We start from the raw sequence: 15,356 nt of genomic DNA, 5'->3' as shown, positions 1-15,356 counted from the left end.
GATCTTTTATTTCAGACTTCCTGTTTTCTGATGTGTGCATTTAGTGTTGTAAATTTCCTCTTAGCAGTGCTTTCAGATTGTGTCCTACAAATTGTTGTATTGCATTTCCATTTTCATTATGTTTCTTGTATTTTTAAAAAAATTGAGACTTCTCTTTGACCTTGGATCATTTAGAAATGTCTTGTTTAATATACAAGTGTTTGGAAAATTTCCTGTTATCTTTTTGTTACTGATTCTAGTTTGAGTCGATTGTGGTGAGAAAACACCCTCATGTGATTTAAATTCCTTTAAATTTGTTGAGGTTTGCTTTATGGCTCAGGATGTGATCTATCTTGGTAAATGTTCCATGGGCACTTGAAAAGAATGTGTATTTTACGGTTGTTGAGTGGAGTATTATGTGATGTTGATTAGATCCAGTTGGTTGATGGTGTTGTTGCTTTTTCCTGTAACCTTCCTGTTTTTCTGTCAGCTGTTGAAAGAGGAGTAGTGAAATCTTCAACTAAAATTGTGGATTTGTATGTTTCTCCATTAATTCAGTTCTGTTAGCTTTTTGCTTTTCATGTTTTGTAACTGTTATTTGGTGCATACACATTTAGGATTGCTCTGTCGTCTTGGTGGAGTGATTCTTTGATTATTATGCAGTGTCCATCTCGGTTTGTGGTCATTTTCTTTGTTCTGTAGTCTACTTTATCTGATATTAATATTGCCTCTGCTGCTTTCTTTTTGTTAATGTTTGCATGATACACCTTTTTCCATTCTTTTACTTTAAATTTGCCCATGCTATATTTGAAGGTAGTTTTTTATAGACAGCATATAGTTGGGTCATGTTTTTTAATCCTGTGTTAACCTCTGTCTTTTTATTGGTACATTTAGACCATTTATGTTTCATGTAATTCTTAATATGTTAGTGTTTGAATCTATTTTATATTTTGCTGTTTGTTCTGATTTTTGTTTCTGTTTTCCCTTCTTGTAGGTTACATGAACATTTTTTAGAATTCTAGTTTATGTATAATTTTTTTTGAAAAATTTGGTTTTTAAAAAATTTATTTTATTTTTGGCTGCATTGGGTCTTTGTTGCTGCACACAGGCTCCCTCTAGTTGCGGCAAGCAGGGGCCACTCCTTGCTATGGTGCGCGGGCTTCTCACTGCAGTGGCCTCTCGTCGTGGAGCGTGGGCTCTACGGCTTTCACGCTTCAGTAGTTGTGGTGCACGGGCTCAGCAGTTGTGGCTCGCGGGCTCTAGAGCGTAGGCTCAGTAGTTGTGGCACATGGGCTTAGTTGCTCCACATCATGTGGGATCCTCACGGACCAGGGCTCAAAACCATGTCCCCTGCATTGGCAGGCGGATTCCCAACCACTGCACCACCAGGGAAACTCATGTGTAATGTTTTTTAATGTGTTTCTTTGTATAGCCTTTTTTGGGTTGCTCTAGGTGTTAAAAATATATAAAGGAATGGTTGACCTAATTGCCTTTCTTTGTTGTAAGATCCTTTGGCTTCTTGTCACTTTAGCTATCTTTTAAACTGCTTGCATTGTCTTCATTATCATTATAGTCTTCAAGAACTTTGTGCCCATATGCCTAAGTAAGTTTTTTTTTTTAAATTTTATTTATTTTTGGCTGTGTTGGGGTCTTTGTTGCTGCACGCGGGCTTTCTCTAGTTGTGGCGAGCAGGGGCTACTCTTCTCTGCGGCGCGCGGGCTTCTCATTGTGGTGGCTTCTCTTGCTGTGGAGCACGGGCTCTAGGCACGTGGGCTTCAGTAGTTGTGGATCGCAGACCCTAGAGTGAAGGCTCAGTAGTTGTGGCTCACGGGCTTAGTTGCTCCGCGGCATGTGGGATCTTCCTGGGCCAGGGCTTGAACCTGTGTCCCCTGCATTGGCAGGCAGATTGTTAACCACTGCGTGACCAGGGAAGCCCCTGCTTAGTTGTTTTTATATTACACACTGAAATGGGTTGAGGCAAGAGAGTTCCCACTGAAGTACCCTTGTTTAAAGTTGTAAATCATGCCTCTTAATTTAGGTAAATATTTGCTGAATTAAATATTTTAGTTCATTTGAGCTGAAGTGGCAGGTGGCCGTGGCTTAGTAGATATAATATTAATTGCAGTAATTCGACTTGTTTTTTTGAGGCAGGTTTTCTTTTATCTTCACCTATATGGTTTGATAGTATTCTGGAAAAGTTGCAGAATTGGGTTTTCTTTTTTTACCCTAGAGCAGTGTTTACTTGTACTCTTGTATTCACTGGTGTGCTCTAGGTTTAGTGGTTTGAAGTTGGTTCTGTAATCAGGATCTCCTACTATACATATGAGACTGTATGTTGTTAAAGAGTAGGACTTTTGGGTTTACAGCTTTATGTTAACTGTAACTGTATCATTTGAGCAATTTGTAAGGCAGATCATATTTTTTCTTTGTCTTGCCTTGGTGATTTGCATTATAGACAGTAAATATTTGTGGAGATGGATACTCATTGAGAATATAAATTTTATTTCCAATATCATGAAAACTTAAAATTAAAATTTTTTTCCCCTCAGAGTGACAAAAAGAGTAGTCCCCCAAAAGAAGTTAAGTATGAACCCTTTTCTTTTGCTGATGGTAAGTGAAATCTTCATTTCAGTTGACTTTTACTGTGTGTAGTGTTTTTTTTTTTAAGGTAAAATTACTGTCTTTCCACATATCTGTTTTTTTCAGGTACTGTGCTTTTAAAAAAAGTTGTTTCTTATAATTTACTCTAGTATGAGATAGTAAAAAAATCACTTTTTAGTGAATATATGTTCTATGAATGGTAGCATACTGCTTAAAACATCTTTCATGAACCTTTAATTGGACAGTAGTATCTTATTGGATTTTAACAATAAAGTAGTACTTCTCTAGGCTAAACTTGAGTTGTTCTTGCTTGTTACTTAGCTTGAGAAAGCACATATCTGTTCATTTCTAATATTATTGGGTTTACATCTTTCTTTAGACATTGGCTCCAATAATTGTGGATACTATGACTTACAAGCAGTGCTAACACATCAGGGAAGATCTAGCTCTTCAGGTCATTATGTATCATGGGTGAAAAGGAAACAAGGTAAAGATTCTGTTTTTTTTTTAATTGTTCCATACTATTTTGATAAGTTGTTTAGATTTTTAGCACATTTGTTCTCAAACTTTTTGATCTCAGAACTCCTTTTGCATTCTTAAATTATTGAGGATCCCAGAGAGCTTCTGTTTATGAGGATTATCTCTTAATATTTACTATAATAGAAATTAAAACTGAAAAGTTAATTCTTTTAAAACTGACAGTAATGAAGTCATTACATATTAACATAAATAACATTTTCAAAATAAAAATTACAATCTTTTCCAAAACAAAAAAAGGCAAAAAATGATATTGATTTACATTTTTCTAAGTCTGTTTTGTTAGGCTTAATAGGAGACAGCTGGATTCTCCTGTTTTTGCCTTCAGTCTGCTGCTTTATCACACATTGTGTAACCTCTGGAGAATTCCAAAGCACACTTCACAGAATGAGGGGGAAAAGGGAAATAATGCTTTAGGAGTGTTATAAAAATGGTTGTAACCTTCATGGAACCCCTGAAAAGATCTTGAACCTGAGTAGTCCCTGGACCACTCTTTGAGAACTGTTGGTATGGCAGATGGAATACTACTGTACATAAAATTACTCAGTACCTCTTTTGCAATGGAACTCTGAAAAAAATCATATATGAGATTAATTTCATTCTTCTCTTTTGCACTTTAGATGAATGGATTAAGTTTGATGATGATAAGGTCAGCATCGTGACACCAGAGGATATCTTGAGGCTTTCTGGTGGTGGAGACTGGCATATAGCTTATGTTCTACTCTATGGGCCTCGCAGAATTGAAATAATGGAAGAGGAAAGTGAACAGTAATCTTCATTTTAGCTATTTATGCTTAGGTGTGAAATAAATGTTGTTTGTTGATCATTTCTATAACCCAGAGCTTTAAAGGAAGATTTTTAGGTGGTTTTACATGTTTCCCCTCATGTGGAACAAAAGAGGGCAGAAGCAGACCACTCTGTGTTATCGACCTAAAAAATAACAGAAAAGAGAAAATTGCCTTTGGACTGTGCTGCCCTATATAAAAGTGACAGGAAGACGTTTTTAAAAAGCTTATTTCTTGGATTAATTTTTAAAAATTATGAGTTGAAATGCCTTTCAACCATTACCTTCTGTGATAATTTTTCTTCCTGTCTTTTTCAGCCCAAGATTCAGCAATCAGATGTTTATTGCACACCTATTACTCTATTATTTGTTGTTTTTGCATGGTTCAAACCACCAGTGATTCAGTAGCTGCCCATCCTTTGCATTATCTAACAAAAATTTTGCCAGGACGGTGGAAAGGAAGTTAAGTGTTGATCTCATTGTGTAACTCAGTGCTGCTGTCCCCATCCCATGGAAACATGGGTACAATCAAGTATCTGTCCAGCCTGACTGTTGCTGGCTTCTCATGACTTTAAAATAAATTGTGATCAATAATAGTACATTTGATTATACATTTATTACTGTGTCTCTGATGTACTAGGTTTGTACATTTAACTTTGCAATGGTTTTGTAGTAATCAACCTTAAAAATAATGTTGACAAGCTCCGGTTGCTTATTTTTAGAAAATTAGGATATTTAATAAAAAAACAAAACAAAGAGGGACTAACAGCGTTTGACCTCAAGTCTTTTGTCTGTTGAGTGTTGGAGCTTGGCTGAAGTTCAGATATGTTTACTACTATTAGTTTCTGCAGATGGTTAGTTTAACTATGCTCTTAAGCATCCATTTAAAAATAGTCTTTGCCTGCTAGCATAATATTCTGTTTAAAAAGGAACAGAGTTGTAAAAGTAATGGAGTTCTTTGGATGCTGAATGCAACCATGTTATCAGATCTGTTCCTTGGCTCAGTTGGGTGTTTATTTCTACTCCCCTGTCAACTCCCAAATTCTTAATGTCTATCAAAATTTAGTACCAACGATTTTTAAAGTGATGGTAGAAATACCAGAGTATGAGATATCTCAATATATGGTATGTTTCTTCCATTTTAATACTCTAGTCAATTCATTTTTGTTTTAGGAGCCTTGCTTGGTTGCAAAAGGATAGAATATCAGCTGACTTGTCTGATTTCCTTTGAGTTAGATATTTATAATAAAGTTTTGGGGATTATCGTGAAATCTCATCTTTGCTTATGCTGTTTTAATGCTCTGCAGAGCATAGTAGTGATAACTATAAGATTCTTAGAGAATAATGGCCATTTCCTCTCAAGTTTGAACAATGTAATATAATCTAAGAACACTAGGGGATAAAATAAGCATTTCAGGAAAATTTATTTGTAAATAGCTTCTTCAGCTAAGCTTTAATAATTGGCAATCAGTACTCCTTTTGCCTTGGAGGTGGTATAGAATAGAATAGGGAGGATGAGACCATAAGAATTGTAATGATTCTTTTATATATTGGTGTGATGCTTGTAAATTTGTGAAGTTTTTTTATTCACTAATTTTGTTCTGAACAATTTTGAGGACACCAATTTAGGAATTAGAATTCAGATTTTACGATTTGGAGGATGCTGTAGCTACTAGATCAGGTAGGGTTAGAACAAAGTATATAAGCCTTGTATGGAATTAGCATTTTAAATTATAATTCCTTAACTGTCATTACAAAACACTTCATTTTATTTGATCCAGAAAAGCATTATAAAGTATAAGAAATCGGACTTATACTAGTGTTGTTTTAAACTATTTAGGCTATTTTAGAATTCAGCCTTTCATATAAGATCTTTGAAAAAAGAGAATAAGCAAGAAAATGTCTTGATTGATTCCTGAGCGTGCCTTATGTGCTGTGCCCCTCGCACTGAGGCCCTTTTGATATTAGAGCTGTGCTGGATCACTGTTGGACTAGTGAGGTGAAGCCCCAGCAAGAATATTTTTAGTGACAGGCACTTAGCCCTCCTTCCAGATTCAAAACAATGACCGTAGCGCCCTAAAGGGTAACTTACGTGGGAATGGAAACTGTCTCCAGCCATGATGACTACATAGTGCTTTGCTGTTTGTAGGATGCTTTCACATACATCTCATTTGAACTTCACAACAATCCCTGAGGTATGTACCCCTATTTTAATGACTTGAGAGCTTAAAATAAGTTCTCTAAGGCTAAATGAACTACGTTTTAGACTTCACCCCATTTCTTTTAAAGTTGGGGGTTGGAGAATATTTTCTGCCATGGGCCAGGTATTTTAAAAATGTTTTAAGCTTTGCAGACCATAAGTCTTTGTTGCAACTATGTAACTTTGCTGTTGTAGCATGAAAGGAGCCATAGACAGTACTTAAAAGAATCAGCATGGCTGTGTACCATTAAAATTTTACTTATAAAAAGAGGTGACAAACAGACCATTGTTTGCTGATCCTCTGCTTTAAAGCATAGATGAGACTAGAGCAGTCATATAGTTTCAGAAAGTATTACTGTGGGATGTTCAGGATAGCAAGTTAAATTCTGTAACTGCTAATGGAATGCAGGAAACCAGTTTGGCATAGTGTATCTTAGGAAACACCATGCCCCTAAATATTGCTTACTGACTTTATAAATGTTTAATTAACAAAAATATTATGTGACCTTGAGGTCACTTTACTTTGGCCATTTCCCAACCTACCCCCTTGTCCCCCCAGACCCTGAGGTCAGTCATCAAGAGCCACCATGCGTTCTGCTGTTCTTGGAGCACCAGCCAACTGTACAACTGTTATAAAAATGTTTATTGTTTACCAAAACCAGTGAACCTCTTATCAAATGCTGCTTGGTAACAAAAGCTTATCACAGTTTTAATAATAAAAAAAAAAAACTAACTATTTGTCTCATTGTCATTAGTTAGACTTTCTGCAAGGTCACTTAACCCAGACTTGTTGAGTGCATTGATCAGGTTCTCAGGTGTCGCGTGCACTCCCTCCTGATCCTGCCAGGCGACTAGCAGCTGCTTAGCTCTCATCTTCATGTCTTCACTGTCACACTCAATCTGTCTAATTTCTGAGTCTTTCATTTCCAAGTAGGGGGCCAGAATCTTCCATTGTTCACCCAGTTTGTTGGCAAATACCTCTATTTGGTCCCCTGTTACAGGTTTGTCTCGCCGAACATCAGGACCTAGAAAACACAGGAAACATAAATTATGAACAAAGTACGAGGATGTGTACGATTCAAAATATAAAACGGAATATGGGGCCACTGAGATATTAGTCACCTTTAATAAGCTTTATTTTAAAAGTAAAACAGTTCCTTTTTGTACTCTCCACGGGTTGAATTACCATTCTTATGATCATTAGGGACTCAATCAAAGCTAAAGCTGTTGCCTCTATTATAATTAGGAAGGCTTCTGAAACCAGTGGCCCTCAATCTAAACCCCAAGAATTAACAGAGGTATGAGTTGCCTTCAAATGTAAGTACTTTTCTTCCCAACACTTCCAAATTTTACTGTATAAAAGGTACTATTTTAAAAGTTATTATCAAGCAATGTTTTAGATTCCTCACTATAAGAAACAGCTGAGAAAGATGGTAGAAGTTGAGAAGTAGATCAAATAACGTACCTCTCAACAAAGAACCCCAATCTTTTCCAATTTTGTAAAATAGCCAAGAAAATTCAATTCTTACTTTCATTTTCCTTCAGTAAAGCATCATTATCTTCCTCATCTTCATCCTCACCTGTTTTTATTTCTTCAGAAGGAGGCTAAAATGAGTAAAAGAATGTTTTAAAAGAATGCCAACTTCTAAAATCAGATAACTGGGCATACTTTCTATTTAGGTACGAGATTCCAATTACGGGGCCCAGAACTTTACCCTTGAGAGTGTTAAATGTGAATGTCAGGTAAGGATCGCAGTGGGACAGTGTTAACCTGGAGAAGGAGGGGTGGGCGGGGAAGACTGAAGGTTGGAAAGACTCTTATTCCAACCTGGGAAGAAGGGAGCCAGTAAGAAGTATGGTAAGATGACTTGCAAGTACTCAGCATATGGTAACAATGGTCTAGGGAAGACTGGGGGAGCAGCCATGTCCTTAACACTTTTCTTGAGTAATTTTATTCAGATTTATGCATACAGTATAGTTATTACCATATTGTATCGGAAAAGAGCAGAAAGATAGGCCAAGCTGCCTACCACACTACCTCATGGGCCCTACCTTTGATAAAATATAATGCATTGGCACACAGAAAAAATAAGTTAAAGTATAATAAGTTAATTTTTATATAAAGTTACTTTATCTATTTATGTACTTCCTATAAATGTATACTCAAATGCATTTTTTTCTCATTCTAAACAAGGGGGTTTATGGATTTTTTTTTTTCCCCCACATGATAAAGGCTAAATTCAGCTCTTAGCTCAAACAGCAATAGCAGTTTAAAAAAAGAAGGTAACGCGAACTAAAGGATGTAAAAACTGATGTGTTACTTACTGGTAATTCCTTGGCTAGCTTTATTACCATGTTTTCGAGATATTCTGGCAAACTTTTAAACTGCTGGTTGGTTGGCTGAAAGAAGTGAGGGCTTCTCCGTGCTAACAGTCTCAGGGCTCTCCAACCATAATTAGAATTGTTCACAGCCCTATAAAAAGAGATATCAGTCTTGTAATTTATACTTCTTTATTTCTATATTCCCTTCTAGTTAATGTAGTTCACCAGGCAAAATTCTATACTCCCAGGTCAGTAGCTGAAGGCACCGTTCTTCTCATTCTGATCACAGCCCTAAAGAACCTCTCAGTGAGCAGTTCACTTATAAATGGAAACCAACAGAGTCCAAAGAGGCAGGTTCATATAGAGCAAACAGTTTTTAAATTTAAAAAGTTTAAATACATTTTAAGTTAAGTCAATTAGTATGTGTCCAGGACTGGCTAGATGCTGTGTGTGCAGGACAGATCATCCCCCTGGTCATTTAGAGAGAAAAATACTCATAGGTTCACTATGTTCAGTAGACTTGATATCCAAACAGGCAATGCCATCTGCAGGTGTGAGTTTCAGAATATTTTATAAACCCAACCGTTTTCATCATGTTAATTTATCTGTTTTTTAAAAAATTTATATAACATCTAAACTTTAATTTGCTGAATATCAACCTCAGTGAATAAAAATTACTCCAAACTAAAAGGGACACATCCAGTAGCCAACACCATAAGCAGTGATACCAAGAACAGAATCCACGAACTGTTCCTTAATATAGGTGGTATACAGTAAGGTAAGAAAAACCTGAGAAACTCTAAAGATAATGTTTTGGAAACAGGCAAGCTACAGAGAATCCAGAGCACAGATTGGTTCCACTTAAGAGTTTTGGTAAGTGACTTGGAAGTCCCCACAAGTTCTTAGAGTAGCAATCTAGTTTATTAGTCACTGCTCATAAATGAGCCTCATTACCTCTGAGACAGTCTTGGCACCTGAAAAACTACCGCTAGGCAGTGCGTGGTTCAACGTGAACCATCTTATTTAATGCTCAGAAGAACCCTGTGAGATGGGTACTATTACTGTTTAACAGATGACGAAACAAAGCAAAGAAGGGTTTAAATTAGCCCTTAGAAGCCTAGCCAGTAAGTGGTAGAGTCCCAGGACTGACCTAGGCAGGCTGATGAGAGGGCCCTTGCCCTCGGATCACGATGCCATAATGCCTATTTAAAACCACGGGGCTGTGTGGTGTCACCTGGAAGATACAACTAAGACTGACTCCTGAAGTTACTACAAAATTTGAGTTAGATGGAGAGCCAGCAATGGAGACTGAGACAGTGAGGCTAAGGGAAAAACAGGAGGAGAGTGCAGTTAGATGGGTGTCAAGAGAAGAAAACATTATCTAAGCAGGGAGAGATCAACTGGAGAATGCTGCTGAGAGGTCAAAAAATGATCAGAGCTATTTCAGTGGAGTGATAGGGAGACAGGCATGGGCTGACCCAGAGAACAGGAGCTGAGGAAATGAAGGCAGTAATTATCAACCACTGTTGGACATACTGTGATTTGAAGGGGAACAGAGAAAAGAAGTGATAGAGGTGGGCTCAAGGGGGATTTTTCTACTTTTCTGACACAAGCGTGACTCTAAGTCATGCTTGTTAGTCGATGGGAATGGTCACTGAAATCAAGACGTGCAGTAATGTGAAGCTGGCACATAAACGCAGCTGAAAGAAAAAGTACTATGCTCTCAACTGTCTGCCTTGATAAGCATTCTAGTATACATACAGTTCTTAAGAGATATTAGGGAAATTAGTTCATGAGAAACATTACTTACTTGAATTCATTTTCAACCATATTTTCAGGGTCTGCCTGTTCAATGGCTTCTTCAAAGAATTCCTCCAAAGTTGGCATATATTCCCTGGGCATTAAAAAAATAACTAGTGAGGATCATGTCTGTTCTTATTTACAGTTATTACAGAATATTGGTTCTATTCCTTGTGTTGTACAAAATGGCTATATTTTCTTACTGCTACAAGAAGTACTTGTTTTTTCTAATTTGCCTGGTCCTTTTTGAGAGTGCCATGTTCCTTTTAGTTGCTTCTTCTGTCTGCTGATTCTTAGTCATGGTAGATTGTTTTCTTAAGTTTGGATGGTGAGTTTATCTTCAGACTTACCTGTAGAATCCTTGTGTGGCTTAGGTTGAAGGTGTGGCCGCCCTACCCCACCACAAGCTTTCTGTCAGCCTGGGACTTTTTAGTTCACCCTCTTAGCTTAAGGGTCGTTCCTTTATACTGCTGGTAGTATAAACTCTAAGACGGCGTGACAGCAGACCTGTGGTTATAATTTCTCAGGAAATACTTTTTCCTTTTCCTCCACATCTCAGGTAGAAATGGATGAGCTCCTTGCTTCCTGTGCCAGTGAGCAAGTCCCTCCTCCTCCCACCGTGTCCTTTTCTTTACAGATAGTGTGCACTGAGGGCCTCAGCTTTACTTGGGGGAAACTCAGTTACATATTTGTACAGTCCTAAGGCTTTACTTTCTGTCCTTTTGTGGCCGTTAAAACCCAAGTTCTCTGGTTCCCCAATGTGGGAATCACTTGCACTGCTCCCCAGCTAGAAGCAACCGGCAGCATTAGTTCTTACTTTGGTTTTTAGTTCCCCCTTCTTTTGCAAATCTTTATTTTTTGTGATTTCTATAATTATTTTATCAGTACTTCTAGGTGTTTTATGGAAAGCTATATTCTACTGGGCCAAAGTCAACCACAGTAAACTTTAAAATTTCTTTTGAGCTCTGCTTATAGCTGACAAAATTCTACTCTAGTTTAACATTTGAGAAAAGCAATACTTCATATGAAACATTTTAAACCTGCCTTGTCTCTGATTTACAGGCTTCCATATTATCAGGACAGAGATTCCAAAGCCTTGTTAACTCCTCACTGCAAAACAGACAGACACAAAGATAAATACATTTTTCTATGGACACCATTCTCTTCTACGTTAAAACTATAAAAATACTTAAATAGTGGATTTTGGGGTGGTGATGAGTTTTAATCATTTAGCAAATTTTCTATATAAGCATATATTTAATGATTTTTTTTCTCTCTTTTTTTTTTGTTGGAGTAAAATTGCCTTACGATGTTGTGTTAGTTTCTGCTGTACAATGAAGTGAATCGTATATGTATACCTATATCCCCTCCCTCTTGGCTCTCCCTCCCATCCCCCCCATCCCACCCATCTAGGTCATAACAAGAGCACTGAGCTGAGCTCCCTTTAATGATAATGATAACCACTACTTTTTTCTAAAAATATTCAAGTGCAGTATAACGCGATGAATAGTTAACTAGAAGGTAAAAGAAATGAAAGGATTATAGTACCATGCAACAACTAGAAATAAGCTGGATCAATCTAACAGCAATTGTATTGTCTGTGACATGGAAAAAATGGCAGAACCTAGAGCCATGGATTTTGGAAGCAGGAGACAAAAAACTAAGTTTTTTCTCAATGCGTGAATCCATGATGGACCCTACAGATTGATAGGGTGTGGTTTGCTTTAGTCATCTGTGTACATACCAAACACACAAAAAACTGGAAAAACACAAAACCTTGGGAGTTCTTACAGTAATATTTTCACAATATAAAAGCCTCTATGATAACATCCCACCTATGAGACAGGTTAACCTACTTTCCCATCAGAATTTTTTTGTTGGGTCCTTTCCCTAGGAAGTCCTCTGGAGCCGTTCTCTTCCGTACTACTCTTGTCGGCTTGGTATCTGATGTTCTGTGGTGAACAAAACATACTGGAATTTCAAATGTTTAATGTAAAAGAAAATTTAGTTACTGTTTTCTTCCTAAAAAAGCTTCATATGAAAGTTTCATATTATTACACTCATCAGAGAGAAGACAAAAAGGCCACACCAGGGGACAAATTACAAGGAGTGGGTACACAGCATTTTTTTCCCAATAATTAATAACAGATCAGTTTGTTCTGAGAAGTTAATGACAAGAAATTTGAGATAAAAATGTCAAATAGAAATATATCAAAATGGTTGTAATTTTTATGGAATACAATTTACATTTTTTATATGAAATACATTTACACATATCTGTACATAATGTAAAATAGTCATACCAAACTGTATTCTGAAAGCCTTTCTCATATTGCTTGAGAGGAGTATATATTTACCTTTCTTTCACAAAACTTGGGCAGCCTTCATTTTTCCATGAGTTCCAGTTTTCTTCAGTGTTTAATATATGCTGGGAAAAACAAAGAAATTACATTTCCATAATGAAGACTTTGAAACTCTACTGGGTGCTAAGAAGACTATGTAAATATAAAACACATACCTCTACCATCTTTGAAAATCTTTCTCCATCAGGGGGGTTTTCAGATAGTAGCTGTGATTAGAAAGAATATACTAAGCTTTCAACAACTTTCTGCATCATAGGAGTGGTTTGTAGGCAGAGAACCAAGAAGTGTTTGTGGTCTTGTACCTGAGCTTAACTTTATCCTTATTTTCCTATTTGGGGCTGAAACAAAGAAAATTCTAAATTTTCATTTTGTTCAATCATGGGTTTGTTGCGTGATGAACTTACTTGATAAACTGATTTTGTAGTATCTTCAATCCAGAGTGATTGCTCATCAGTTAAAACATAGTTTGAACTAGGAAACAAAGCAATAAAAGCATGCTTGAGTTACAAGAATTGTATATTCAATTTTAAGGTTTATGTACCATCTTGAAGAAACACTGAACAAAGCAATGAATGTTTCCTAAAATAAGTTCAATGTGGGATAATAGCCTCAGAGAAAATGTTAACATACTCCTCTCCAAGATGCACATTCAAATAAGTCACACTATGTTCCTTTAAAACGCATTCAAGATACAATGAATAAAACCCCCAAAACTCTAGAGAAGGCTGAAGGCAGACCCAAATTGTTAACAGCTGCCATCAGTTCAGCTCTCACTATGTACTAGGTGCTCTATAGTTTATAGCCATCCAACGAATACTGATAGACTGCCATGTGCCAGGATTTACACACATTATTCATTTAATTCTCAAAACAAGGACATGTGCATATATTAAACAGACTACAGAGGCTCAAGCCATAAAGCGTGCATTCAAACCCAGGTCTGCCTCCAATTTCTACTATGCTATACCAAACCTCCACAACAGATAGAAGGATAACAAATAGCATTTTTGAGTGTTTGCTATGTGTTATCTTAAAATTACAAGTCTGAAAGCTGAATTGCAGCTAGTGGGTGATGAAAGTGGGATTCAAAACCAGAAGGTAGAAAGCCACATTCTTTACAACTAATACAACACTGCTCTGCAAACTTCCGATACCATCCAGTAACGGAGCTCTGCTTCAGTTTTAGGTGGGACAAGAGGGACTAGTCCGCCCTACAGGTGGAGGTATTCAGACTGACAGCGGAGGTCCTGATTAGGTTTTCTGAAATCCCAAAGAAACTAGAACTCCTCCGTGCTTCAAAGCTTTACCTAATTTTTTTCAGTTCTAATGTCCTAGATAGTCCCACACCTGGAGAAAAAAGTATTATTGGCTGAGTTTGCAAATCAGGTTTGGAGAAGGTCTGAGTAAGGTGAGGAATGACGGAAATCACCACCCACCAAGACAACTGAGAACTCCCAGGATGCCAGGCTCTCAGCAAGAAAGACACTGGCAGCAGATACAGTCAATGCCTTTTCTCTAAAACAAATACCGTAGCATCTTGTTAAGCTAACAAAAGCCCCTGATTATCTAATATTGCTGCAAATGAAATGTTTCAGGGAGGTGAGCCTTCCACACAAAATGAGCCCGCTACATAAAAATATACATCAGTAAGCATTCTCTTTGCTGCTGTTTATAAACCATTTACTACCCATATTAACTTACCTTTTAAATTTGACCTGCCCCTTGAGATACTGGAATAAAATGAGATACTGCAACAGGATGTGTCGACGAAAGTTACTGTCGCTCAGTTGTAAATCCATCAGCTACTCGAAAAACAAGCACACACACAAACCACCACATTAAATTCAAGTTCTACCTAAAGGTGCAAGTGATGCTATTACAGAAATGGAAGATTTCAATTCAAAAAACACGTGCTGAGAACTCACTGCATGTGAGGCGTTACTGTACAAGCCCCAGGACAGAGTAGCAAAGCTTTATTTAGCTTTCTTAACCATTTTATGCCATGAGGTATTTATGTTGGTGGATAGCAATGTTATACCTGGGGTCCTGAGGTCAGGATAAAAGCGGAAATATAAAAAAGTAAAAGTATGGCTGTCACTTTCCCACATATAAAGAAATAACGGCTACAGAAGAGGTCCCTGTGGGTAAACAATACTGAGGGACGTCGCTCTTTTCTGTAGTCCTAGTAAGTGCCTGCAACAGGGTGGGTGCTCAATAACAAGCAAATGAGAAGAATCAGAGGTGAAAAGTCATCCATAAATTAAATGGATTGTTCTTATATTTTAGAAAAAATTGTATCACACCTGTATTATCACAGAATTTGGATTAGAAAGGACTTGAAGGTCATTTATGAGGAAGCTCTTCAACAACACTGCCACCTAGCTGGTCTTGCTGTAAGAATGACCGCAGTGATGAAGGCGTCATTCTGATTCTGTCCCACGTGCTGAGGGAAAGCTATGTCTATGTCCACAAACCCTGTTTGTGCTGTTCTGCCCTCCAGACCTAAAGCAACAATGGAGGCCTCCTTCTTCTAAATGAATAACAGTGAGACACACCTGACAGCCCTAGGAACCAATTTCCAGTACCAGGTCCCAAGTTCCTTGGGCAATGCATCACACGCTATGCTTTCATCTACTAACACAGCAGTTGGGCTGCACCCCACAGGCCTGGAAGCCCTGTACTTGCCCAGCCTCAAGACAGCAGAGCCGGAGTCAGCAACAGAGACATCAATGGTTTAACGGACGTGGAAGCTTACAGGTTTGAAAGCGAG

General features: G+C 37.5%; 2 protein-coding genes across 2 annotated transcripts in view; one reads left to right on the top strand and one right to left on the bottom strand.

The window, feature by feature from the left end:
• USP14 (ubiquitin specific peptidase 14) overlaps positions 1–4,663 on the top strand; it is a 46,828-nt gene extending 42,165 nt beyond the window's left edge. Inside the window, exons 14-16 of the mRNA XM_027127563.1 lie at positions 2,529–2,589; positions 2,960–3,067; positions 3,738–4,663. Coding sequence (XP_026983364.1) covers positions 2,529–2,589; positions 2,960–3,067; positions 3,738–3,889 — 321 coding nt within the window. The 3' untranslated portion in view covers positions 3,890–4,663. The remainder of the gene's footprint in view (positions 1–2,528; positions 2,590–2,959; positions 3,068–3,737) is intronic.
• A 2,063-nt stretch (positions 4,664–6,726) lies between these two features.
• The window catches only part of THOC1 (THO complex subunit 1), a 42,150-nt gene continuing 33,520 nt past the window's right edge, over positions 6,727–15,356 (bottom strand). The window contains exons 12-21 of the mRNA XM_027127562.1: positions 14,288–14,388; positions 12,991–13,057; positions 12,742–12,792; positions 12,581–12,651; positions 12,080–12,175; positions 11,268–11,333; positions 10,234–10,317; positions 8,427–8,574; positions 7,631–7,706; positions 6,727–7,126 (exon numbers count right to left, since the gene is read on the bottom strand). Of these exons, the coding sequence (XP_026983363.1) occupies positions 6,831–7,126; positions 7,631–7,706; positions 8,427–8,574; positions 10,234–10,317; positions 11,268–11,333; positions 12,080–12,175; positions 12,581–12,651; positions 12,742–12,792; positions 12,991–13,057; positions 14,288–14,388 (1,056 nt within the window). The 3' untranslated portion in view covers positions 6,727–6,830. The remainder of the gene's footprint in view (positions 7,127–7,630; positions 7,707–8,426; positions 8,575–10,233; positions 10,318–11,267; positions 11,334–12,079; positions 12,176–12,580; positions 12,652–12,741; positions 12,793–12,990; positions 13,058–14,287; positions 14,389–15,356) is intronic.

Source organism: Aethalodelphis obliquidens, unplaced genomic scaffold (assembly GCF_003676395.1).
Source record: "Aethalodelphis obliquidens isolate GAN/ISIS:26980383/991018 unplaced genomic scaffold, ASM367639v1 scaffold32, whole genome shotgun sequence".
In the NCBI taxonomy this organism is placed as follows: domain Eukaryota; kingdom Metazoa; phylum Chordata; class Mammalia; order Artiodactyla; family Delphinidae; genus Aethalodelphis; species Aethalodelphis obliquidens.
The sequence above is the reverse complement of the archived record's forward strand: the minus strand, read 5'-3'. Positions and strand labels throughout refer to the sequence as shown.